The sequence below is a fragment of the Aphelocoma coerulescens genome, chromosome 7, assembly GCF_041296385.1.
Source record: "Aphelocoma coerulescens isolate FSJ_1873_10779 chromosome 7, UR_Acoe_1.0, whole genome shotgun sequence".
Classification (NCBI taxonomy): domain Eukaryota; kingdom Metazoa; phylum Chordata; class Aves; order Passeriformes; family Corvidae; genus Aphelocoma; species Aphelocoma coerulescens.
This window is the reverse complement of record NC_091021.1, coordinates 18,823,703-18,849,988: the sequence shown is the minus strand read 5'-3', so window position 1 is coordinate 18,849,988 and position 26,286 is coordinate 18,823,703. Positions and strand designations below refer to the sequence as shown.

Genomic DNA, 26,286 nt, shown 5'->3' with positions numbered 1-26,286 from the left:
TCTCAAAGCTCACATACCCGAGAGTCAGGACAGTCAAGAGTTTTCTCTTGTTTTTTTGCATATCTAATCACTAGTTTCTGATCAACATTAGAAATTTAGCTAGTTAACCACTCTTTCTAAATATATAACATCCAATAAATTATAACTACAGATAACTCGGTTATTTTCCCTGTCAACTTGAATACAAAACCAGAAGAATTACTCTTAATACTGACGTTTGTTTCCACCTCCACTTCTAGAAGCAGTATTTTAAGAAGAGGTAATTTCTTAAACACAGCACAGTAGGTTAAAATACAGACTGATACATGCATGGGTGAGAAGGTAATAGAAAGGATTAATTCAATAAAAAAAAAGGTAGACATTTAAATACAGTTAGAAAGCAACAATCTAGCAGAAACAGCATTTAGTGTCATTTTGCTCACAAAGAGCAAGCTTTCAATACTAATCCTCATCTTTGGTGTACTGCATTAATTAGCAATTCCAGGGGCCAATTTAGAAAAAAAAAAAGTTGGCACTGCTTCTGCTATCACAAAAAAAACTGTAGAAAAGAAAGCAAAATCATGTATGTATTTGGTACATATCTTAATAAGTGGGTTTTTTTTAAGACTATTTTTGTTTGAGACTTTATAGAAACATACAAAATAAGGAGAGTATAAAACAAATCCTGTCTCAGGGTATTAAAAGAATGGTTTTGTATAAGCTGTATAGCAAAGACAGCAAGTCATCTGCCTTCATACATTTGTACTAGCTGATTATAGAAAATATCAAACATTTAAAAGATTATATTAGATCTCCTTTTCAATTATTCATAAGAAAAATGCCAACTATTCCTACCAAATAATGATTAATAGTGACTAGGGTGATTATAATACCTTTAACCTTCTTCTAGTGACAAATATCTTAAGAGGGCATGATGAACAAGGCAGTAATTTCCACAATACTCAGAATCTGTATCTTGTTTAAACACTTGGATAATGTCTGGAAGCATAAAGCCAACAATGAATTTTTCTGGAAACCAGGAAATCCATCAAGCTTACACTTCAATACATTGCCACTTACAAGGTTAGTGTTTTGCAAAAATGCATCAGGACCTTTACTGATTACATCTAAAATTTGTAAAACTTCCATCTCAAAGAATTAAAATAATAGTAAATCCTTGAGTCTTACCCTTGGCTTCTTTCCCTTTCCCTTTTGCTTCTCTTTGCTTAACATTCTTGAGATACCCTTGAGGAGAATTTGGAGTCATCTCTTCAGGAGGAGGTGAACAAGTGGTGGGTGTGCTATTTTCGTTGTTTGGTTTGTGTACTGGAGAAGAGTGTGTGGAAGCAGAAGGACTTGACTCTAGAGGACTTTCTGTGCTTTCTCTTTTCTCAGACTTTTCACTCTTTTGATCTGGGTCATCCAGGCGTGGGAGAGGTAATTTTTCACTTGTTTCTAAAGTCTTACTCAGGTACATAGCGGAAGATTCTCTGTTGAGAACACTGTCTTCTGAATCCTCATCCTTGAACAAATTTGAAAGTGATTTTATGATAAACATGACATATACTCATTTATTGTCTGTTCTTTTACCAGGGTGGAAAGACGTGCTAAGCCAATTCCATCAGTTCAAGAAATTTTTTGAACTGACACACTTGTGGATACAATCTAAATCACATGAAGTTGATTTTAAAGGCTGTTATCTACCTCTATCTTTCTGCACATCCCAAATAATACTTTTCTAGCCAAATCAGAAATGTTCTGGTACACTTTGGCCATTCCAATTCAATGCAGCCACTTTTCAGTCTACCTGAATTAGTTCAGTGTTCTCATTCTATGACAGGCTCTCTCATATATTGACTATCTATACCTCAATTCTTAACCTGTTTTCCAGAAACATGAGAACATTTCACTGGTATACTTCTTGTGAACTTAAATGATGACTTAGGGAATAGTGAAGCATTTCAGAACTGTTTTTGAAGAAATTTGGTAACTAACTTGTTCCAGATGAAGGAATAACAAGACAAATTAGTATATTTCCTAACATCACTGTATCACAAAATCTTTCAGGAAGCAGAAGTAGTGCCGAGGAAGCTGGCATAGGTCTTTGCTAACTTCAAGTTAACTGTGCCACAAAAACCATGCCAGAGTTCACATACATGATATGAACCCAAAAAGGTTTTTTCACTTGATGCAGCATAAAAATACAGTGCTTTGGCACAGGCTGAATGAAGCATGGAGAACACTTACAATTGGAAATAGAGATAAAAGTCAACACACGTTCAAGAGTGCGTCACTATCTACCAGTGTCAGTACCTGTAGATTTGCAGTCTGTTGTCCACCCCCAAGAGATTCTTTCAGCTTTGATCGAGAAGGTGGCTGGCGTTTTACTTTCAAAGCAAGCTGAGCTTTTGCTTTGTGGGCACTGGTGTCTAATCTGGGAGTATCCCCAACAAAAGCATCAAAATCTGCAACAAATACACACCTGTTAAAAAAGTAAACACAAAACCCAGCAAAAACTGTAGGCAAGTTCACCAACCCACTGTCCAGAAAAATATTCAGAATTTAAGTCAGAATTATTCTACCTGCTAACCACTACTATATGAAAATACTTTCTATATTATACTACACTATTTTACACATTGCACTAGCAATTTCTATTTAATTTGAAATATACTTTTACCCAACTTCTTTATTTAAAAAATAATAAAATCCAACAGAATATAATTGTCTTAAGGCTTGAAACCTGAATTCTGTTCTGAAATAGATGAAAATTTGTACCCTGAATGTGCTTTCCTAGCTTCATTCTTTAGGACGGAAACTCTTTACAAAGTAGAATTTACCATGTATTTTAAAAATGTAATCCTCATTTGAACCTCGATCTGATATTTCATAATATTCTAGGCATAAAATTACAAGACAAAAAAGTCATAGCAAGTTTGCTGTAAATTATAGCTTATAATCAATGGGATTTTAGCTGACATATCTCAGTGTTTTAGTCCCACTATTAGTTTCACTAACAGAGAATCTGAAGAACAGTTAAAATAGTTGTCTCTCCATAGATCTCCTCTTTCCCACAACATTTAAGAAATACATTACAATAGTACTGAAAATTGGGGGAGCCTAAACTCAAGTATCCACACTGACTCACGTAGAACATTTACTCAGTCAGTATGAAACAGAAAACACTTCACTTCTCTTAAGAACAAAAGAACCGCTACACATATAACTCCTCCTAATTTTCCTTAAGTGCAAATAAAAAATACTACAACTTACCAGAAACTAGCATATCTAAAGAATTTATTCTTTCTTTTATTGATTTGGTTTCTTTTTCACTGTCATCTTTTATCTTTGACTGTTCATTAGATTGGCCTGGACTTTGACAGCCATCTTCCAATAAACTGCCACCTTCAAACACATAAGGCATTTTCTCATATGCTTTTAATTTATTTTCAAGCTCTGAAATCTGCAAGAATTAAAATTCAGAAGTGAGATACAACTCTCCAAGAATGCAGAAGTTTATTTCAAAATATAACTCTGCTTTACTTTTTCCTGATAGATTTTCAGTTGTTCTGCATATTTCTGGTCTCTCTCTTCAAGTAGCTTTGAATGATCATCTTCTTTCTTCATAAATTCTATCTCTCTGGTGAAAGAAATAAATACATGTCTATGAAACAGTAATATACAGAAATGTAGAAAAATGTTAAATAGAAATATGCACAATTGCATTTATTAAAAAGCATTCCATTAGTGAATAGTGACAAAAATCAGCCTGTAAGGTATAACTGATTCATTAATCTTATGTCATAAAATGATGTATGTATTTGTATGCTTCTACCGTCTTCAAAAGAAAATACAGATGACTGTAATTTACTCTGGGCAGAAAAAGGATGTGTGGCAATGCTTTTTCTGCAAAATTACAACCATCTCTCATTTTAAAAGTGGCAGGTTGCACACACATTTAAGCCTGAAATACATGCATGATTCCAATCATTACATCTTACTTTCTTCCACAAAGATACATGCACACACAGTGTATTTTCCTTCCAAAAGCTATGGCAAAAATCTTTTTAGGAAAATAAATTGCATTTCAAGTTTCTACTTGGTTCATCCTACAGCAATTGCAATGGCTGAGTTTTACAAAAAAGAAACAATGACTACAAGAAGGAAACAAAAGCTGCTTTTGCCTGCACCATGTGGAATAACATACAAAACCAGAAAATAAGCATAAAACATCTACAACAGATGCAAAAGCTTCAGGGACAATCAAATGAGTAATGGGAATTTGCTAAACAGTGAGGGAATGGAAACTAGCACGTTAGCAGTCATCTTCACGTACTTTTGAACTTCCATGCGGATAAGCTTGGGAGGAGAGGGGAAAGGAGACCTTTAAAAAGCTCACCAAACAGCACAAAAATGTACTGTGAAAAGTAACATTTCTGGACATGGACTAAAGAGCAAAAGATCATTAATAAATTGCCTTTAAAAGTAAGTAGCAAGCAGAGAAACTGGTAAGAAGAGTATTATATGCTTACAGCAACTATCAAAAGCAACGGTTGTGCTCTGTATTATTGGGACACAACTACAAATATTTTGCAATTACCTCTTGTTTAGCTAAGAGGAAAGAACATAGAACAGTTAGACACTACCACATAACAACAGCACTGGAGTCCTACATAGGTGTATCTAATTAACAATATTACTTCTACTACAAACCCTTTAACAGATTGAAGATACTGTTGTCATGCTGCCATTTTAGCAGCCTGATACATATCCCCAAGCTTTCAATTTTTCTCAGAATTCCTTTTACTCCTCCTACAAGATATAACTCCTAACTCAGACTAAATCGCATGTATCTCACTGTTATTAAATATCCTTTGATGCCTACTCTATCTGGAACACTGAAGTCAGTCAAAGCTGAGGGTTTTTCACAAAGAGCAAAAGGTATTGCCAAACATCTCATGTCAAATTTCAAGTAGTCCTTCCAAAAAGTATAGATGCATTACAGCTTTTAAACTAAGTTGTTTTTAAGAAGTTGTTACTGAAATATTAAATGATTTTTCCTTAGCTATGAATCAAAAGCAGCAGAAAGACTCTGGCAAACCTTTCCAGGAGCTGGTGATACAAGGTAAGGATGAATTCAGCATTTATAGCCCACTGCTTCCCTAAACTCTAATAAATGAAAAGAAAGTATGTTAAGCAAATCCTATTCCCCTGTGTGTTGCTGATAGCTTTCCCCAAGATGTACAAAACATAAAAGCAATAAATAGAGACCTGGTATTTTGGGATACTTACTTTTGTTGGTAATCTTTAAGCAATTTCTTGGCCTTGTTGTATTTCTTTTCAAGGGCATCACATTGTTCTTGAGTCTCTTTAAGATGCTCGTTTACTGTTTTGCATAAATTTTGTGCCTCTAACCAGTAGGTCTCTAACTTTTTAATTTTCTCTTTGCTTTCATCCAAGTTTTGCTGTAGTTGGGCTCGATTAAATTTCCACTCATTTTTTTCTGCTTCAACAACTTTTAACTGAAAAAATTAATACTTAAGGAATTAATCTAAACTAAAAGATGAAATAAAAATTAGTTCTTGATACATATTTAAGTAGAGAATAGCTGATAATAATTACGTACTTATCAGTAGTATTAAAACAGGACACTTTAAAAGTAATCATATCAACTCTTCCAGCCCTTGCTAATCAAGCAACTTTAGAACTGAAACCCTGAAACCCAAGAGTCTTTTACTGCTTCCTCATTGGTATTGCGTCTTTCTAGAGAGATAAAATGATCAAGATCTTTATTACCACCTTATATTGTTTAAGATCTCAGCATATCCTAACATCCCTGGAGAGGCCTATTCTGAATACCTTCAAAGGCAACTGGAGATAAAGAGTCTTAACCTATATAAGATAAGCTCCCTGTCCTACTACTTTGTTACCAATAGCTTTTTGAATGAAGATAACATGACCAGTTGATCTTCCCTGGTAACTTTACATGACATTGGTCTTCCTAATAAATGACAACATGTGCAGGGTTTTCTTTTCTTGAGCTAATGTACAAAACCACCAAATATTCCCTCAATAAAGGAAAGGGATGCCACCCTTCAGCTTGACAGCAGCCACATTATACACAGCAATGTTAACATAGAAAGCTCTTGAGGCCTTGGAGGAGAGAACAGGCAAGCTACAGCTTAGTTTGTCCAGGCCTCCTTCTTTGGGGACACCATTTACACTGAGGAAATCACTGCTTTTGAAGCCAGTTAAGATCACCTGCCAATGGAACAAGGATGTTGAAAGGACCAAGAATTTCTTGAATTTAAAACGGGGTTGTAAGTTGTACTAATACCAATATTTTTAATAGCTTTTTTGAAATTCAGGTGGGCCAAATATCAAGAATACTACAAAGAGGAGGAGCACTGTCAGAAATCAAAAAGGGAACTGTCTCAAGTAGCTTCATCTGCCTTGCCTTTCTACTCTCAGAGTTCTCAACAATTGCAGAGTGCATGAAATACCCCAACAGATACTGCTACTGAAAATTATTGCAAACTGAAGCACTATGCCCTCCTCACTTGCTACCTGTTCCCAGCAACGTACTGCAGCTTGTCCTAGGATATGCATTTCTGAGCAAGGTAACACAGAAAAGCAACAGCATAAAAGCTGCTCGCTCACAGTATTTTCAGAAAAAGGCCATGTACAAATCTGTATCAGTGGAAAAAGCAGCAAAAAAGAACAAGAATTCCTTTCTCAGAATAAGCAGAAGCACTAAACCAATCTTCAGCAAAAAAAAAAAAAAAAAAGCTGGAAAACACTCTTTGCCCAGACCAGATCAGAAATTTGTGGAGGGAAAGAGGGGAAATAGGGTAACAGAAAAAACTTTCTGGTAACAGAAAGCCACAATCCATTTTCTGGCCAAATCTATTCTCAAATAAGACAAGTTCTATCCACTGATAATGTTCTCATATTTGTTTACAAGCTGTTTCATACAGTCCTCCACTATGTTCAGTTGCTCTAAGCAGTAATACTGAAGCATTCATTTTGAAGTGGAGACTTGGGGGATGGGATTTTTTTGTTGTTTTACGTGACTTTTGGGGGTTTTTTGTTTGGTTGTTTGTTTGGCTGTTTGGTTTTTCTTTTCTTTTTAACTTGAGCATAGCTCTTCTGCTTACAAATATCTGTCTAGCATAACATAGAGTAGATCGTGCCTGAGGCATAAACGGATTGCTGCTTTCTGCATTCAGCCTACTCCTGGTAAAATGAGTGGCCATAAAAACAAAAAAAAATTTCCCCAAAACAAACCACCCAACAAAAACCCCTACCAATAACAATATTTGTTGAAAACTTACTTTCTCCTTCAGTTGATTCACTTCAGCTATTGTTACTGCATGTTTTAACTGTAGCTGGAACAGATGAAAAAAATTGTATGAGCACACACAGAATTACATTTGAAAATCCTAGTTTTAAGTATTTGCCCATGATTACCTTTTTCCTCAAACCATTGTTAGAGTGGCATAAAGTCAATGTAATTATTCATCAGTTACAGGAGAAGTAATCATGAGCTTTAATTAAAAAAAAAATTTAAAAATTACTCAAACCTCAAAAAAAGTTTCACAGTACATAACCACCTGTAGTTAAAAATCTCCCATTGTTGTCTATACATAAAGGAAACTGAGAAGACTACATCAACATTTCAATGTGCCAGGGGAATGAAAAGGCAGCAATGCACTTATGAAGAAAACTGGTACACAGAATAAAATAAAAACCTTAACAGTACTAAATATTTTTACAATCAGCACTTGAAAATAAATGTGCTGGCTTTGTTTTAAGATTAAGCCATGTATTTTTACACCACAAATCTTCATAGGATTATTAGAAATCAAAAAGACTACACTTAAGCCAAATGTAAAGATTTTTTTAGCAAGTATTAATTGTTCCTTTTATCTCACCATCTGTAATCTGGGGGGATTTTTTTTTTTGGTCAAGGCACAGTGCACCAAACACAAATTAAAACTGATGAATTCATGACTATTCATTTAGATTATGTTAGTAACAGCACAGTAATGATTCCATGTGAGACTATAACTGTATCCCCAGTAAATATACCACTTAAGAAGCTTCAGCCTGCTGCTATGCTTCCAAACCTAGAAAAGCTGTAAATGTTCTCTACAGATCAGTAGCCTGCAATTTCTACTTCCTCAAGGACATCGTCAATGTTATCAAGAGAGCAAACTTAGGAGATCTGCAAAATACCCATCCTTCACAAAATAAGCTGATGTAGCAACAAATAGCATCTGACAAAACAGTTTCTTTGCAGAATATTTTTCTCCTCCCAGAGTGAAAATTACAGGCACTTAAATCTACCAGAGAAGCCTGGACCCCTAAATGATAAAGGCTGTACCATTTAAGTCCCTGACTAAATCCCACAGTCCTGAATAAAACAAATATGCTCCTTTATACAAACCCTGGGAAAAGAGAACCTGACTATTTCCAATTATGTTGTGATTCATAGTCTGGAATGCCCTATTGGGTTTACAAATCCGTTCCTTCCAAACAACACACCACAAAAATACCCTCCAAGCCAAAAATATGCCTATCTACAGAATCAAGTGCTTTTACGTACGCAGATTTCTCAGAAGACTGCAGGGACTAAACCAAGAAATTAGGTATGTATTTCTTGTCTTCCTGGAGAATATCTCACAACACCACTCGAGACCATTCAAAACAGGCGTATTTGCATGTCCCACCCCCCACCCCCCACCATGCTCTCTGCAGCTAAAGCCATTCTACTGGGCAGCAAACACACACAAAGGCCAGTGGGCCACAGAAGAACTAAGAGAAGCATCCTATCTTTCTAATGCAGTACTCAGACACAACAAGGACAGAGTTGGGGCTGGATTCTATGGCCTGTTCCCAAGGCTTTTTAAAATTTAATTTAAATCAAAAGACCATTTAATATAAATATGCATAGGGAAACTGGATATAAAAAATTACAGAAGACCTACATTCCAACGGACATTTACCAGAGATATTTATTGGTGATGCTGAGAAAAAACAAACCCAAAATGAGAGGGAACATGAAGGAGGTTCAGATGTCCCCCAGTGCATCACAAAGAATATTTAAGAAACTGCTACAACACCTCTTTAAATTTAAGAAGAGACTGTGCTGAATCCATATCCAGTAGTAAACCAATATCTTCATTTTCAGGAAGATCAAAAACTTCTACAGATTTTCCATGTAAATGTGACTCATATGTATCCTCTTCCTCCTCATCATAGTCATCATCCTGCCAAATGAGAAAACCATGACATTCTGTAACACACACACACACTTTTGCATTATGGTAGTAGCAATAACCAAAGCCCGCAATCAAGGAAGAATCCAAACAGCCGCAAAACTTCTCGACTAGTTACTATTCCTTTTTAATTTCTTATACCTATGGTAAGTGTTAAAGATGACCTGCAAACACCTTCATCAAACTTCCACAAAAGAGAGCTAAGAAAGACTTGCACAAGACTATCACATACAGCTGACAGTTAAAAAGTGTATTTTGGATTAGTGATAAAGTGATCATCACGTGCCTTGATGACAATAATGTATGAGGTATGTATTTTCCTGTTTTTAACAAGTTTCCTGTGTTACACTCCTTTTGCTCCAGTTTGATTACCCCCCCCACCATTTATTCCATTAGCAGAGCATGTAGGATGTTTTACCTGCTCTGTATCATCATGAACATAGTGCTGCTCGTACAGACATCTCTCTTGCTCTAAGGTCTCACTAATGAGACGGGCTACTTCACTCTCAGCCCCTGGCTTCTCTCTCCCAATCAGAAACCTACAGGAAAAAAAACCATATTATCTTGCAGCAAAAAATCTTAACATATGCTTAAGAAATGAGTTTGCTACATTGCTGCCTTCCACAACATCTTTGTAGAATTTTCATACTATGGTTTTGTCATCTCCATGAATGAAAAATGACAAAAAGAAACTGTTATTTCACAGAAAACATACGTACCTCACTGTGCCTTTGGTGTTCTTTAGTACAGTGGCTGCAAAGAACTGAGTAACTCCCACTAGACTTATGCCATCAACCTCAACAATCTGATCATTTACTTGAATGCTGCAAAACAAATACTTAGCTATCAGTTAAACAATAGTATTTTGGCTTGAAGTATTTTTGACATGACAAATATCACTTAAAACTCACTAGTATTTATAATGATGAATTCTGAGTCCATTGAAATTCATTGCTTAAAAATAGTCTCCTCTGCTAATATGAAAATCAGCAATTAAAATTTACACAGTATTTGACTTGATATTTTTTATACTATTTACACAGTGATTGGTGTTCTGGGGCGTCAACATGATTTTGTGGTACTTCTACACATGGGCTCATTCCGAATGTTTCTCCTATGTGCTGTCAGCAGATCTACACTTACTTAGCAAAAATGTCCTGTAATAAACAACTCATTTTTTAAAATCTAACATAAAGCAAGAATGTAATATTCATTCAGCTGCATTCAGCTTTTGTATTTTTATTCACAGTATTCAGCATATCTAATGAAAGCAACCGGGCTCAGTTGGAAATTTGTAAAAAGCATAATGAATTCAACAAAAAACTCACCGTCCATCCCTCTGAGCAGCTCCACCATCTGTTATTGTTTTTACAAAAATACCTAGTTTTTCCAGTCCCTGATCAGCACCAACTCCCATTCCAATGATACTGATGCCCAGACCCCTGTCACCTAAGGGATTCAAAAATCTAACATTAGCTGCATGACACACGATGTAACAATTAACAGTACTGAGTTGCTTCAAAGCATTCCCAGTCCTTCAACACAAAAGATAATGGAAATTCACTTAAAAAAAGAGAAAAAAAATAGAACATATTTCATATATAGATACTACTTAAAGCTTTTTTGTCCTGTAGCCTTCCTAACTTCAATTCAGTATGACAATCTGCACTTAGTAGAGGCCCAGTTAACACTCACTAAATTCACCAGAACTAGCCACAAGTCAAAGCCTAGACCCATACATTCAAAAACTGAAGACTTAAATCCAGGGAATATACAGTTTAAAATGTTTTTATCTTCTGTTCCCATAGTATCTCTTGCAAATGTACAAGGTTTGATTTGCACCTTTTTCAATTTCCACAGGAAACACTTCCATTTTTTCCACCCTTTTCTCAAGTTCATACTCAGCTGAGGCTGCCACAGGGTCAACTTCTTCATTACGTCTATCATAGTCTTCATTTGAGTAAGTACTGAAAACCTAAGAAATGGAACAGAAAACTTTTTAAATTTCTTCTCACCTCCTTTCAAACATCATATAATTGAAAGACAATCAGTAAGGAAATTAAAGTGGTATTTTCAGAGATCTCATTTTCTAAACAACCATCAATTTAATAAATATTGCTGTTGTCAGACAGTTTCCAGCTTGCAGAGAAGTAACATTTTAAAAGTTTCAAAACAATTATTTTAACAGATTTTATCTTGCAAATGCACCAAATAGTTAAAAGAAATCAGTCAGCTCCTCTTTGATATCGTGTGACTTTTTTTTTAGGACTACATTCCACCAAATCCTTCCTCTCTTCTTCCCTCCCCCCACACCATCTGCCAATTGCAGTATTTCAAACAGATGTAGTTTTCTCATTTTGCAAGGGAATCACGCAGTTTCCCAGGAAAAGGAAATGCCTTGCTACATACATTACTATTTTTAGTAATCACTCCAGCTGAGTTTCCGAACTGTTAAAAATAAAAGATAAACAAACAACACAAATTAAGACAGAAATCTAGAAAGGAAGAATAAGCTACATGTAACAGGGCTAATCTTACCTATCAGCATGTTCATTAATTGTATTTACATTAATAAGTTAGAAAAAAATGGAAAAATAATACAGCACCCTCATTTATCTCAAGAAATAAGGTTTATCTGCTAAAAGTGTTGCAGGCACTGAATGTTTTATTCACCACCACTGTAAGACAAAAAACACTTACAAATTGCAGCTGCAGCAGCCATCCCCCTAATCAAGAACATGCAGCACTGACACGAAGTTCATTTACACTGGCTTACTAAATTTTTGCAACTGTTGTATTTTCTGCTAAGCCAACCTAGACAGGTAACTGTAATTATGTAAATACAACAGTACTAACTGTAATCAACATTTTCCCTGTGAATTTACATTCACTAGTATACAGCTTTAGCCTGGCAGAGCAGTAGCCTCAGACACAGAAAAATGGTCACTGAAACATTATCAAAAAGCAACCAATATAATTCAGTATTTCCCACAAGGAGCCTACTGCTTCACCTTCAGACTACAACTGGAGATCAGTGCCACAAACTCTTCCCAAACCCTGCAAAACGACTACTCCAGAAATGAGGCATGGCCATATAGTCAGTCCAGTAAGAAAGCAAGATTAGATCCACTTGGCTAAAAGGGAAGAAATCCACTCTCAGAAGTTTTATGTCTCCCACAATAAAAGAACCTTCCTTAAAAGCTGTTCTTCTGAAGCCTTGCATAAAGGTTAATAAACAAACTCCTTGTGACTGTCATACAGACACCAGTAGGCAACAACTGGACACAGAAAGACAACAAGGGCCACACTTACAATATGTCTTCCATTAACTTTATAGAAAAAATCTGCAAAACAGACAAAGAAAACCATCTAAATGGTCTTACTCTATCACTATCAGAAAAAAGTGGCCAAGTTCTTTCAACTAATCACCCTCCTCAGCCCCCAAATCACTAAACAGGATATGCAGCAGAAGCATTTCAAGGAGCATTATTCTCCCTTTGGAACAAGACCAGTCTAGTTTGTTTACTTTTCATCCCAATAGAAAATGCAGTATCTCCAAAAACACAGTCAAATTATAATAAGATTAATTTTAAACTAATAATAAAAAGGAAGTTCATGAGTAGACAAATAATAACTTGTTAGTGAGAATATTTAATTTCTTGAGGACAAATCAAATACCAGGGCATGGAAAAAATGTATAAATTAGTATGCCTATAATCTAGTATGAACAGTACAACTAAATTTTAAAAAGATCTCTTAACTATCAAATGGTTGAATGAGCAAAATGTGGAGAATGGCAGTAGTTCATTTTGGAGACAGCAACAACTGTATTTTCTTAGTTCTTTACAACTCAGTGGTCTAACAGAGCAGAAGATGATGCAAGCAGTTACTATCTACTGAAGAATCACATTACCACAGGGATGACTAGTTCCTTGCACAACAATTTATAAAGTGCTGGAAATCTGGGGAAGCAAAATTGCACCATAACAACAGCATTATGTATGCTGTAATTCTTGGGCCATCAGCATTAAAATATCCCTGGAACTTCTAACAATTATTTCTTATTTTTCCAGCTTAAAAGTAATAGAATTGTACTTAGGAGTCTCACGGAATTTGCTCATTTTTATACAAAATTGATCATAGGAATTGCTCATCTGCCAGAAGCGGATAATAGAATTTGATGTTTATAATTGTTATTAATAAAATAATAGAAAGCTAGTATGCATAAATATTAGTAGTCTTCATTTGTATAGATATGTTTATGCTAAGAAAAGCCTATCTGAAATCAATTCTGAGGAATCCACTTAGAGAAAGAATTCAAACTTTTGCCTTAAAGTGACAGACGACAAGTGTATGAGAACATCTGGATAACATTCTAAAAACCATAACCTCACAACTAAAAAACTATAGCCCCATTTCAAAATAGTAACAACACATCCCTCTCTAAACTTCAGAAAAGTAATTCTGAGGAAAAACATCAATTTACAAAGAACAGAGGAAACGGAAAACTTATAACCAGAAGCCAAACACTGCAGTAACAGAAAGAAAAGCAAAAGCAAACTATAAAAACTATGACTAAAGAGTCAAGGGTAGAAGACAGAAATTTTTATTGCGTACATGTGGAATCATAACATTGTGTTCATCTTTTATGAGAGAAAGAGTAAAAATGTTGATATTAATATAGAAAATACAGAACTGGTCAGCAAGTTGTTCTTGCCAAATAGCAAAAGTAACATTTAAACACAGTTAAAATGTGGATAATAAATAATATAAGTTCACAGTTTAGAAGACTGATGAGAAAGCTAAACATGTTCACCCCTGCACCATGCCTGGCAGGGTTTAGTCACTAAATCTAATGCATTAGAGACAAAAGAAATTCTAATCTTACTATTCAGAAGCCACTGCTAGCTAGAGATTGTAAAATTATTAATGTGCAACTGGTATTTTTAGAAGATATATTTTAGCAAACACAAGTTATTGTCTCAGCATAGGGGAAACCAGATGAATTTTACAGTGGAAACCACGTGAATTTCACAAACCTTTTACTGTAGCTTGTTATATCCAGGAGGTTACCCTAACATTAATAACTTTTGGATCCTGTCAAGCTAATAAATGGCAAAATGCTATCTGAAAAAATATCTTTTTTTCATTCAGGACCTTCTTCCTTCAGAATGGATACAATTAATTTGAATCCAAAACAGTTCTGACAGAGGACTGAATTTTTAAGAATTATTTGAATTGTTAAGGCACATAAGAGTAAATTTTCAAATATGCTTAGTGCTTGAACAGCATATATATTTATCTGGAGAGCAAATTAGCTGCATTCTTCACACCAGAAAAATTAATCACTTTTTGAATGCAAAAATTGGTTTTGCATCTTCTATGAAGACACTAATCTAGCCATCCTCAAGACTAGCACACAAAAAACACCAACACAGCCTACTGTGTAAAAGATCCTACTGTTCACTTCCTGTAACTGTTACAGAACTAAAAATTTCCTATAGCATATTAGTGCTAACACAGAAAATAGAATTATCACAGAAAAACAACAATGACCTTCACATACTTCAAACTCTTCACAGAACAGAAGGTCTACTTAAGTATGATGTTAATTTTAGAAGAATATTAATTACTTAGAGGATGAACACTAATTTACCACGTGCTTGCATGAAAGTGCTACAGAGTAATAAAATACAGTCCAAGGACCTCCACTCCCAACATTCATTTCTAAGTATATAGATTTGTTTGTGCCTAATGAAAAGCAGAACATTACAAAAGTAATTAAACAGTAAGATTAGGAAATCAGGAACTACCCAGAAGGCCTTCCAACTAATTAGAATGGAAGCAACATCAACATCACTTTAAAGTTCTCATGTAATCCTGCAGTATTTGCTGGAAAGCCTCACAACACCTGCACAGGCAGTTAAAGCAACACTGAACATCTGAGAGAGGCCCTGAAGTGCTACTGATGCCCTGCCTGGAGCACACCCAGCCAGGACCACACCCCTTGGTTCACCTGCTTCTGAAACACAGCTCTCACTTTGAACGTGCCAGTTTACTGACACTCCATAAAGCCAAACATTCAAAACACAAGTTAAAGCTCAGGGAAAATTATCCAATAGCAAACAGTTTCAGCTTTCCAAATTGAGGCCTTTGTGATGCCTGGCAAAATGTGAAGTGTCCATGAATAATCATTTGAAATAGTAGCACGGAGGTAGGACTGAAGCATAATGTACACCTTACAGTTTACTCTTACAATCTCCCTCCTCTGTTCAAGCAGACATCTCACTACCGCTACCTTATTCTTCCCTCTACTTCCAAAAGCCACATGGTTAGTATTTTACTAGCACTACTTTGTATATTTTAAGTAAAAATTACATATATCCAATTTAACTCAATCCATGCTATATAATCATAGAAGCAGCAAAGAGAAATACCTTGCTTTATTTTATTTATTAAATACTCACACCTTTACTCTTCTTCAAAAAGTTTTCAGAATGGTTGGCAACTGTTAAAGGTTGATATTATACACCATTATACTGTTACCCAGCAGGTGGACAGGCAGGCTGTGCACACTTATGTCCTTGTTCTTGCAGCTCTGTATGACTTAATCAAAAACCCCAACCAAGTCAGTTTACAGAAAGACGAAACTGAAATCTTGCTTCAGATACACAATACAGACTATTTCATATAGACAATGTAATCCTAAATAAACCAGTTTTTTTACCAGTCCCATAAGTGTCTACTTAATTCTCAATATGAACAGTAAAATTTATTCTTTAGTTCTGTTTTTCACTGCAGGAGCTAAATCACTGTAGCCTGCTAAAGAATAACACAGACAATATGGTATCTATTTCAGTCAGGTTATGCTACCTACTCAAGAAGGAGAAACATTCACTGTCAGGTATTTAATTTTTAAATCCCAGTGGAAAAAATACTAAAGACAATCATCCATTCAGATTCAGAGCACTGATTTTATTTCATTTCAGATATTCAGAGAAGAAGTTAAGAGATAATCCATGATCTCCATCTGCAGAAGAAGAGCTCTGTCATGACCTGGTTGTACTCCTCCAGCAACTCAAGGTGAGGTGGCATTGCTCTCTGACTGACAGAAAGACTGAAAGGCTCCAAAATAAATAGCATATGACCAGAAGAAGCAGAAACTACTCACAATATAAAAGGGAGCAAAAAAGAATCTTAGCTCCTGAAAGACTTTGTATATAAAGAGAGCGATTCAGTTATGAACCTCTGTAAATTTCACAGGCGTCTTGGTACCAACAGTTTACACCTGGTGATCCACACAGATACACATGTATTTATTTAGTATTCACCAAAACAAAAATCCTGACCTGACCAAATCTAAACAGAAAGCAAATTGGTATGGGGAACTTTAAAAGAATAGCAGTGAACACAAAAACAGTCCACCTGTTTTCTAAAGACCTTAAGAAGAAACAACAAAATAACCCTTCCATACCAGATCAACTCAACTAATCTGCATTAATACTGTCATTAGCAATCATCAATACCCCAGATCTAAAAAGAAGCGTCAATTCACTACGCCAAGTCACATCAGAGAGTGATGAAAGAAAATGTCTGAAAAATAAATCTAAAGCATTTGCCACTGCATAATACTTTTCTACTCAATAAAAATATAAGAACCCTGTAAAAAACTCTGCACGACCCTCATGATCTCAAGATTACAAAACATGTACTCAGAAAATACAGGCAAGCATCTTTTTACTGATGTCCTTCTTAGTGTTCACCTTCCTTTTTGTTAGAATTATATAGAAAGGGATAATTTATTTTTCCATCTCTCCACAGGTAAACTACAAAAAAGTTTCAGCTACTGCCTGTTCATTCTTTACTGTTATTAGCATGTGAAAATACATAACCTAGCCAGGTAATCATCATCAAAAAAGACACTGAATCTTTCAGCAACTTAACTGCTGAGCTACTGAATTTGTCTCCTGTAAATTTGCTTATCTTTGTTGACTTCCACCACCTCCTCAGTTTTGTTTCTGTCTTCCATGAAACCCTCAAGTACCTCATATTCATCTCCTTTTCTCCCTCCTGCTCCCCACAGCTATTCTCAGAGCAAAAGACAACACAGGCTGGGCATACATAGTGATCAGCTAACATTAAGCCAAAAAGAACAAGTAAACTAAGCTGCAGCCCTGTCATCAGTGAGTCCATGAATATGCAACTCTGATACAAGTGCTAATTTTCCACAAACCAATCTGTACTTTAAAATACCTTTAAAACCCCCTTTTTCTCCTTCCTGTCAAATCCAGGTGAAATTGCTAGGAAGTTAGAAGCTGTAGGAACTGAAAAGAGAGTGAGTGAGGACAGGCTTTTTTCCAGAGAGCTGAACAACCATCACAGAACCAAAAAACAAGGACCATAAAGGCATCAGAAATACTCGACACAGAGCTCTGTAACACAGGTAAACCTATATACGGAATTAAATGCACTGAGGCTTAATAGACATTTAACTTACATGAACACTGAACTTTCAATAAGGGTTTAAAGATTATCTTTTCTCAAAAAAACCCCAAACCCACAAAAAGATTTTGTATGTGTGTGAAAATATAGACTTTCTTCCTCCAGTTATTATCCATGCTTTTAACTTCTCATACTGTTCAGTATAAGTTGCAGGAATGCCATACTCTCACATGCAGGCAGAACAAAACAAGATTAGTTTTTGTGAAAAGTCACTGAAAAGTACTGTGGAGAGACTGAGATGAAAATATGAAGAAAAGCTGTTTTGATGTTAAGTTACAAATGTTACAATGTTCATAAACAGAACTTCAAAACAATTAAAATCTATGACTTTAAACAAACAAATTACCATTGGAAAAGATCCCAAAGTAAAATGGAAAAACATATTATTTGTGTCAAGAAAAAAAAGATTAATTCCCACATATAAGTCAATTTTGTTTAACTCTAGTCTCAAATCAAATCTCTATTTTCCTTCATCGACCCTCACCGACATTACATATTTGTTTCTGCAATGCCACAGAAGTATTTTACTGAAGTGCTTGGGCAATGGCTGACAAACAACTGACCAGCCATCAATTCTCCAATTACCAAAGAAACTACAGGGGGTTTGGGTATCTCCAACCAGTTAGTGTATTTTGTATCCCTTTCTGTGTACGACATCCTAAGTACACAAGTGAACAGTTCAAAAATCAGAGGATGTAGGAAGCTGAAGCACTACGCTACAACACTGTCTTAAAACGGTATTCAAGAGTCTACACACTGATCTAGAAAATCTGTGCATCTCCTATAGGCATTTGCAAGTATGCTGTCATACAGGAAATCTAACTCAAGGGTTATGTTCATTTAGTTCTTCATTAACTTCCACAGTAAGCAGTTTTGTACTAAAAACGTTGAAGAGTAGGACAGGCTGAACAACCCTACCATTTGTGCCCAGCTATACATAAAACAGCTTTATTGTGATGTGCAAGACAAATGGCAATATTATGCAGGATTTCCATACTCTCAGAAGCAGCTGAATCTTGACTGGTTAGGTCAACACATAAACTATGAAACTGCTTTCAGTTTCCTTATGAAATAAATTTATGCTCAGCTGTGAAAATATGAAGGTTTGGGGTTTGTTCTGTTTACTTTTTAGAACTGTTTTCTTGACTAAACCATCTTAAAATATATTACTAGTCACAAAAAGCTGGGAAGAGACACTCCCAGGCAACATAAATTAGATACCACCGATAAGTGAACAGAAGCAAACAGCAAACACCAACTGTACTATCTTTTCAGCTTACCTGAGCAATAGAATTTCTAAGGATCATAAGTATCATTGCAGAAGTTAGTCACTGTGCCATTAAAAGTTTTGAGAACAAAGTTCGACTCGGTCAGAGGTGAAAACATCTCAAGAAATCAATTTGAAATCAAGCATTTGTTTTCTCAACAGAAAGTTTCAAAATTACAAATACCAAACAGCACTCAGTCATTACGTTTATGTTAATTAAAGCCTTTCAAGGTAATAACATAACAGAAAGCAAGTTTGATGTCTACAGTACAAAGGCAAAATGAAATGTAAAGGGGTGACAGCAGAGTTACCTGATGTTATTTGCATTGTCTGTAATGCTGATTGTTTACACAGTTTACTCAGAAAACTTTAAGACAAAGGCAAATTCAGCTCCTTTGCAGACACCTTGGACAGCTAAGTGTTCTTTACATTCCTTACTGGTTTCATATGTAGCAAGAAGAGACTAAAAACTGCTCATGTACCATAACACAAACCCAGGCTGCGAAGTTCTGCTAGTAACTGTACTGTATCACTCTCTAAACTACTCCAGGAGAAAACAAGAACTGAGATAAAACGTTCCTTAGGGTCTGGAATGATCAAACAGCAACAGGACTTAGAGAGTCTGGTCACCCATAGCAGGTAAGAAATCCCATATGTCATTTCTCAACAGCTTCTATTGAATTGAAACATTTCTTTTTAGAAGTCTCATCTGTGCTTGCTTTCACAGGCACAGGGCAACACAAAATAATGGAGTATTTGCATAATTATGTTCCATCTTTCCTGAAATTATCAGATCAAATTATGTTCTCAAGCCCTCCTACAGATGTCAACAATTATGGATCTCCATCACGGGTCAAATGCAGTGCTAACAGTGTTAGCTACCTTATATACCCCCTGGGAGCTCCACAGTCTTCTTATTTTACTAAAAGGCCTTGCCAATTTTAGAACAGACTAGAAGCTTTGAAACAGAAATTTCAATCAAGTTCTCTTTGTTGCAGCAGCGAAATGCTGTTTTTAAGGTGCCTATAAGTTCTATCCATTACCTACAGACATATCCAACTTGCCTTTTGTGTATTTCAAATACAATGGTCAAAGCTCCATCACTGCAGAACACTGAAGATCTGGGAATGTGCTTTTTCTTGCCCAACACATTCTGAACGTTTTGAATTCTTCAACTCTACCTGCTACACAGCGACTGCAAGAGATGTTGACGGTTTCTTTGTAATCACTAGAGAGGTGCAGAATGAAAGCAGCAAAAATGCAAAGGCAGCCTGGCCTCGCTCAGGAGCATCCATGAGGAGAATCACAGACCTTCTCTCGTGGCTATGAATGTCTGAAAAGGGCACTCATATTTTAGTCAAACTTGTTAGTCTAAATAAAGCTGAAAAAAGAAACTACTATGATACATTTCTCACTATGGCACTGCTCTAAGCTGTGGTGGGGACCAGAAATAATCTTTTAGCTACCACTTAAGATTTTTTTCTCTTCCAATTTAAGATGCACCAAAATCCATGAAGAAAGGGAGATTTCCTTCTCTGAGGCAAAACTGGGATTTTCTAAAAGGTTATTGAGATATTTAAAATACACAACTAAAGAAAATTCTGGGTAAGCACAAAAAAAGTTGCAATTCTTTATTTCACAGATTAGAAAACCCGAAACCCATGTAACCAGGACGTATTCCCATTAAGGATCATAGAAAACATGAAGCAAAAAGGTAGACATGGGAACAGAAATCATTGCTTGGGCAAAAGGAACAAAGGGGGGAAACCTATTGAAAATGACATACAGAAAGAGATCCTTATACCCAATATAGGAAAGATACAGTGAAGTTTCACTAAAAAGTGATAAAGGAAGGCAAGTGTCACAAGCTTCAATTTAAGGGCCTTAAAAAGTATCTTCAATGACCATACTGCTATTAAGTACAGTTTATTCTGCCAATCCAAGTGGGGCATTATGGCAAGAACTATGTTATTTTTCATTGAAAACTCATAACAGTTGCTTCTAACTGTTCATCTCTCCGTTGTGTAAATGATAATCTGAGACAGGTTGGTTCCTGTGGCTTTCAGAGAAGCAGCTATAATTGAACAGTGCTTGTTACCAAAACCTGAGTTTTGTCTACACCAGAGCTTCCATCACAGCTGGCACTGAGATCTCTACTAATGCTTTCATCTATGTGTAAAATAGACACAGCAGAGAAAGCTGAAGTCTGTTAACAGCCACTGCTTCAGTAGGATATCAGCAATGATCAGTAAAACCCTGCCTACAGCAGAAAGTCACTCAACACACATTTACAGTAGACTCTACACGGCACTTTGCTCAGATACTGAGTGCACAAACGCATGTAGAAATGGACTGATGCCCCTCCGGCTCTCTCCCAGCCCTCACCAGACTCATTATGCAGTTTTCAATAGCAGCACTCTCCTCTTCACTGCTCCAGGTCACGACTAAAGCAATATCAACTACAAGAAAGCCATATAAAGTCAGCCTGTCTACGAAGAGACTATAAAAAAACCCACATGCAACAAAACTCACATTTTGCCAATTTTTTTTTGCCACAGTCAAAACATTTTCTGGAGTACAGCACCGGTGTGTGTTTAGCAAGCTAGGAAATTAAAGCTTTCTACTCCGGGAAGTTCAAGAGTCAACAAAATTTTTACATCCCTCTGACCAGTAAAAGTGAGACCTGACTCTCTACGAACAAAGTGTAAAAGCTGTTTATTAAAGATGATATCTTTCATTCATGTAATAGTAAAAGAGAAGTATCCTGAGGAAAGCCTGGACAGTTTCCCATTCCATCCTGGTCCATGTCTCCCAATTCTCCTTCCAAAGTTTAAGAAAGACTAGAGTAATTCAAGTCTGCAAGAGACTATGGGTAAACATAGCTTGAGTTGTGGACTGACTTATTTGTGAGTATTTTTGGTGGGGGAAGATTAGACACATAAATCTTTGTTAAAGTTATAACTTACACTACTCCTCATTATCCAGTCTGTCCTCTAACTTTTACTTCTGCAACTTCACAATTCCAAAACACTCATGTTAACACTGCTATATCTTAGTACCAATCAGTAATAAAACGAAACAATGTACACATGGTTATTATTGGAGCAAATTCTAGAATCTTAAAATACAAGAACCAGTCATTTAATATTTTCTTATAGTTAATTCCATAAACGAATCTGAAGTTGAATATGAACGTTTTCTATGGGGGGTTTTGTTGTTTTGTTTGGGGCTTTTTTTAAAACTTTTGTGCCAGAAGGAAAACTGGAAATAATCCTTCCTAATGCAATGCCTCAATTTTAAACAAATGAAGGCAAGTATTAAAGGTCATGTGTTTGTATCTACTCCTAAAAGATTTATGCTCCTGAAAAAGTCCAGCAAGTAAAATCTCATGTGCTTCACTACACTCTTATGAAGCAGCTGTAATTGAGAAATCACTTGTGACTAATTAATAAATTTTCTGAAGTTTTATCTTCTCTCATACTTGGTGTTGAATACAACCTGTAAACTTACACTTCTTAAATGGTTTTTAGAAGTTTAAAAAAACCCCCACAAAATCTATTTCCTGGGTACTTTTGACTGCAAAACAATTTAAAAAAAAAAAAAAAAAGAAGAAAGAAAATTCAAATGTACTTACTTTGATAGGAGCTGTTGAGAACTTGACTTTTCGGTCTGGCTCTGGATCTTCCTCTTCAGAAAGTCCAGGAAACTCCTCATATTCACTGTCATACATATACTCCTCCTCTCTCTCCAAAATTTCTTTGCCTTCAGGATCTTGGTTTTCTGGCTCTGTATCCCTGTCATCATCAAAAGCTGCATTCTCTATTCCAAAATCACTGAAGTCCTCACTTTGCTTTTCCAACACTTGCTCCTCTTCTTCAGTATCCTCTTCCTGCTCTAGAACACCCTGTACTTGTGCAACTGGACCATCTCTTACAGACATCCCATCTCTTTCTTCTTCCCAGTCGGTCTTGCTGCCATCCATAAACTCTTCTACCACTTCCAAGGCATAGTCGCTTCTCTTCCCTTCCTGTACATGACATAGGAGCTTCTGATGCTCTTGATCAGCGTGATCTTTCTCCAAACCTTCTTTTTCATGCCCTGAGGTTTCATCTTGTGCAGCCAGCTCTGTGCAAGCCCCCTCTGTGGGAGAAACCCAGGAGGAAACATTATCTGATGTCTGCTGAGCCACCTGACCATGCACACTGCCCATATTCCACAGGCTCGTCTCAAGTACCAGTTGCTCTCTTTTGTCTTTTCCAAGTGCCTTGCTCGGCTCATCTCTGCAGATCCCAGGCACTTTGGGGAATGCACCCTTCTCCAGACATCCTTCAGCAACAGCAGACGAATTCAAACTCTGCTGGCCTCTCAAAGGGTCCTGATTTGGAGAACTATCATTTTTGGAAGTTTCTTTGGATTCTTCAGTATCACTGTCACCCAGAAAGCTTTCCAGCCTCCTAGAAATGGGCCCTGCATTCAGGAGGGAAGATTTGGAACCACTATTAGAATGTTGCTGCTTCAACTCCTCATTATTTTGATTTTCAGCTTTCTCCAGTGCAACTGGAGGACGTGCTTCTGTATTAAAACTGAAGTGGTCCACCACATTGGTACAATCAGAAGCTGAACCATGTCTCCTCTTATCTTCACTTCTTTCACATTTGCTGGGGGAATACCTGTCCACTGAGCTCCGTTGCTTTATATTTCTCTCGAAGAGCTTCCTGGTCTCTGAAAATTTTTCTGCCAGGGCAACTTTGTCCAAGTCTGCCTCATCGCTGCTACGGATGACTTTGTCAGCAGCAGAAGACACAGACAGTGAATCCATAGGACCGCTGCTGGGGCTGGTAGTTGTATTAAGAAGATTATTTTTTTGGACAATGAGAAAAGATGGACTACCTGGAGAAGATCCATACTCTGCTGCCATGGCCCGGCTGATTAGTTTGGTCTCAGCAGGTGGACTGCTTTCACAAGAGGTTGTGGAGGAAGAGCTTCCCATTTGCAAAAACATATTTTTGATCTTGTGTACTCTATTGCCATAAGTGGCAGCTCTGCCTCGACTGTGTGGGTCACTTCCCCCTCCATTGGAAGAGGTGCTCAGCTTCTGATGCAAGCCTGTTTTGTTTGAAGCATTTTCAGGATTGTTTACACCATCAAAAGAGCATTTGATAGCATGGAAATCAGATTTGTAAGCATTTCGGTGTGGAGAAGCACTTCTTAAAGTCCTTTCCCCCTTGCCTTCAGTTTTCATCATTGTTGAAGAGAAAGCTCCCTCCACTCCTTAAGAAGAAAGGGAAGAACGACTCCCTAGCACAAAGCTTCCACCCTCCAACACCAGGCAGTGTAGATCCCACAGAAGATCCCAAAAGCAGCCTTTCACTCAGCCAGCCTCCCCGCTCGCACTGAAATGGAACGCAGGGGGCTCTACGTAGAGAGAAAGAAATCAAAGCGCGTGAATGGCCACATCGGGTGCTATCCCCAGCGCGGATCGCGGTATCCGGAAAGCCATCTGCAGAGAGACAGAGAGTTTCCATTAACTCGGGGCCTCGCCGGCGTGTGACACGAATCCGAAACTCGGGGTGGGAATCGCAGTCCAAGACCTCCCTGCGGGATAAAGCCCATTGTGTCCGCCGGAACGCAAGGACCCAGCCGCTCCCCGGGCACCGACCTGGCGGCTCTGGCGGGGGGATGCGGCGGCGGCAGGCGGCCCCCCCGCCACCTCCGGCTGCCGCCCCTCCGCTAAGGGCCGTCCCGGGCTGGGCCAGGCCGGGTCGGGCGGCGCGGGAGGGGGCAGCGCCGGCCCTTCCTGCCGCCCGGGGGAGGCCGGGCCCGGGCCGGACCCCGAGCAAGCACCGCGGCGGGGCGGGTCGGAGGGGCCCTGGCGCCCCGCGCCGCCCGGAACGGGGGAAGCCACAAGTTTCGGCCCCAAGTTGGGGCTTCCCCGTGGCGGCGCTTCTGCGCCGTGGGGCCTGTGGGGCGCGCAGCGGAGCCGCCCCGGTACCTCGCCCCAAACTTTCCGAGCCAGCCTACCTGGGGGCGGGGGTCCTGCCGCCTCCTTCCCCTCAGCGTTCCCGGCCGCCCAGCGGCCGCACGCACCACGCCATCATTATCCGCCACCACAGCCGCCCGCCTGCCCGCCTTTCTTTCCTCCCTCCCTCCCACCCCCCCGCCCTACCGCCGCCGCCGCCGCCCCGCGCTCCTCACTCCACCCTCCTCCCGCCCCCGCGGCGCGCTCCGAACCGCCGCCCGCCCGCCCGCGCCGCTCCCCGGCCTCACACTGCTCCGCGCCCTCCTCCGCGCTGTGTCTCGGGCCCGCCCGCGCGCGCTCCCTCCCTCGCTCGCACACAAAGAGAGGGAGCGGCGGGCGCGCCCCTGCTCCTCTCTCTCAGTGCCAGGGAGGAGAAGGGCTGGGGGGCGGCGGGCGCGTCCGGCCCGAGGGAAGCACCTCCCGCGCCGGGATATACCACGCTATAGCGGGATACGGGTTTCGGGTGATACCATGTCGGCGAGGCGAGCGGGCGCGGAGCCGCCGGATGCTGCGAGCGCGGGGCAGAGTCGGTGGGTGCGGAACGCTCACTGGTCCGTCCGCTGGGGGAGCTGGAGACGGCGGGGCGAGGGACGCTGGAGGAACGCGAGCGCCGAGCTGCTGTGGAGCAGCGCGCTACTTTCAAAGCCCGAGCGGCCAGCGCGCCGCGGGGAGCGGCATCCCCCGCTTCACCGCAAAGCAGCGCCGTTCCCGGGAGGGAAGAGTCGCGACAGCTGTCACGACTGAAGCTCTGACAGCTGGAAGTAACAACAGTGCCAAACTTTCTTCCCCTCCCCCCTTCATTTCAAAAATCGAGTTGTTTTTAGCCTCTCCCGAGCAGGTAGCTATCAGAGCACAGGAACGGTCCACAGCCGAGGCAGCGCCCGGCCGCCCCGCGCAGCTGCTGCCCCCGGGGGCGTGGGGACCCGCGGCGCCGTGCGCGTTCCTGGATACTCTGACATATCCGCGCAGGACCAGGGGCTGAGCCCGCCGCTGTGTTCCCTCGCCCGCACCCCGGGCTGGAAGTCACTGCAGCTCCCCAAGACTGGGAAAGTCATGCTCGTCATCGGTAGCCGTAGGCATAATAACCGCAGTTTTGCAAGCAGTGTTCCATACATCCAGTTCTCTTCGTTTGTTAGTCGAAATAAAAGCACTGGCTTCAACCTTTTTATCAGTTAAAGAGAGGATTTGGATGAATGTTTTGTTTCCATTGCCGTTGCTTCCTTCACACAAAATAATTA

At 38.8% G+C, this 26,286-nt stretch overlaps 1 protein-coding gene across 5 annotated transcripts in view; it reads right to left on the bottom strand.

Annotated features, from left to right (window-relative positions):
• LOC138112971 (neurabin-2-like) overlaps window positions 1–25,367 on the bottom strand; it is a 42,866-nt gene extending 17,499 nt beyond the window's left edge. For 4 of the 5 annotated variants that reach the window (XR_011151952.1, XR_011151953.1, XM_069020649.1 and 1 more), the window contains exons 1-13: window positions 25,051–25,150; window positions 22,664–24,529; window positions 11,103–11,235; window positions 10,589–10,709; window positions 9,980–10,084; window positions 9,679–9,799; window positions 9,105–9,251; window positions 7,314–7,367; window positions 5,272–5,501; window positions 3,523–3,619; window positions 3,253–3,442; window positions 2,293–2,444; window positions 1,168–1,501 (exon numbers count right to left, since the gene is read on the bottom strand). Coding sequence is in view for 3 of the 5 variants with exons in the window: in XM_069020649.1 (XP_068876750.1) it covers window positions 1,168–1,501; window positions 2,293–2,444; window positions 3,253–3,442; window positions 3,523–3,619; window positions 5,272–5,501; window positions 7,314–7,367; window positions 9,105–9,251; window positions 9,679–9,799; window positions 9,980–10,084; window positions 10,589–10,709; window positions 11,103–11,235; window positions 22,664–24,274 (3,295 nt within the window). In the remaining 2 variants the exon portion in view is untranslated. Of the gene's footprint in view, window positions 1–1,167; window positions 1,502–2,292; window positions 2,445–3,252; window positions 3,443–3,522; window positions 3,620–5,271; window positions 5,502–7,313; window positions 7,368–9,104; window positions 9,252–9,678; window positions 9,800–9,979; window positions 10,085–10,588; window positions 10,710–11,102; window positions 11,236–22,663; window positions 24,530–25,050; window positions 25,151–25,296 lie in introns of those variants that run through there. The other variant, XM_069020650.1, reaches the window with a different exon arrangement.
• Window positions 25,368–26,286: the final 919 nt, after the last annotated feature.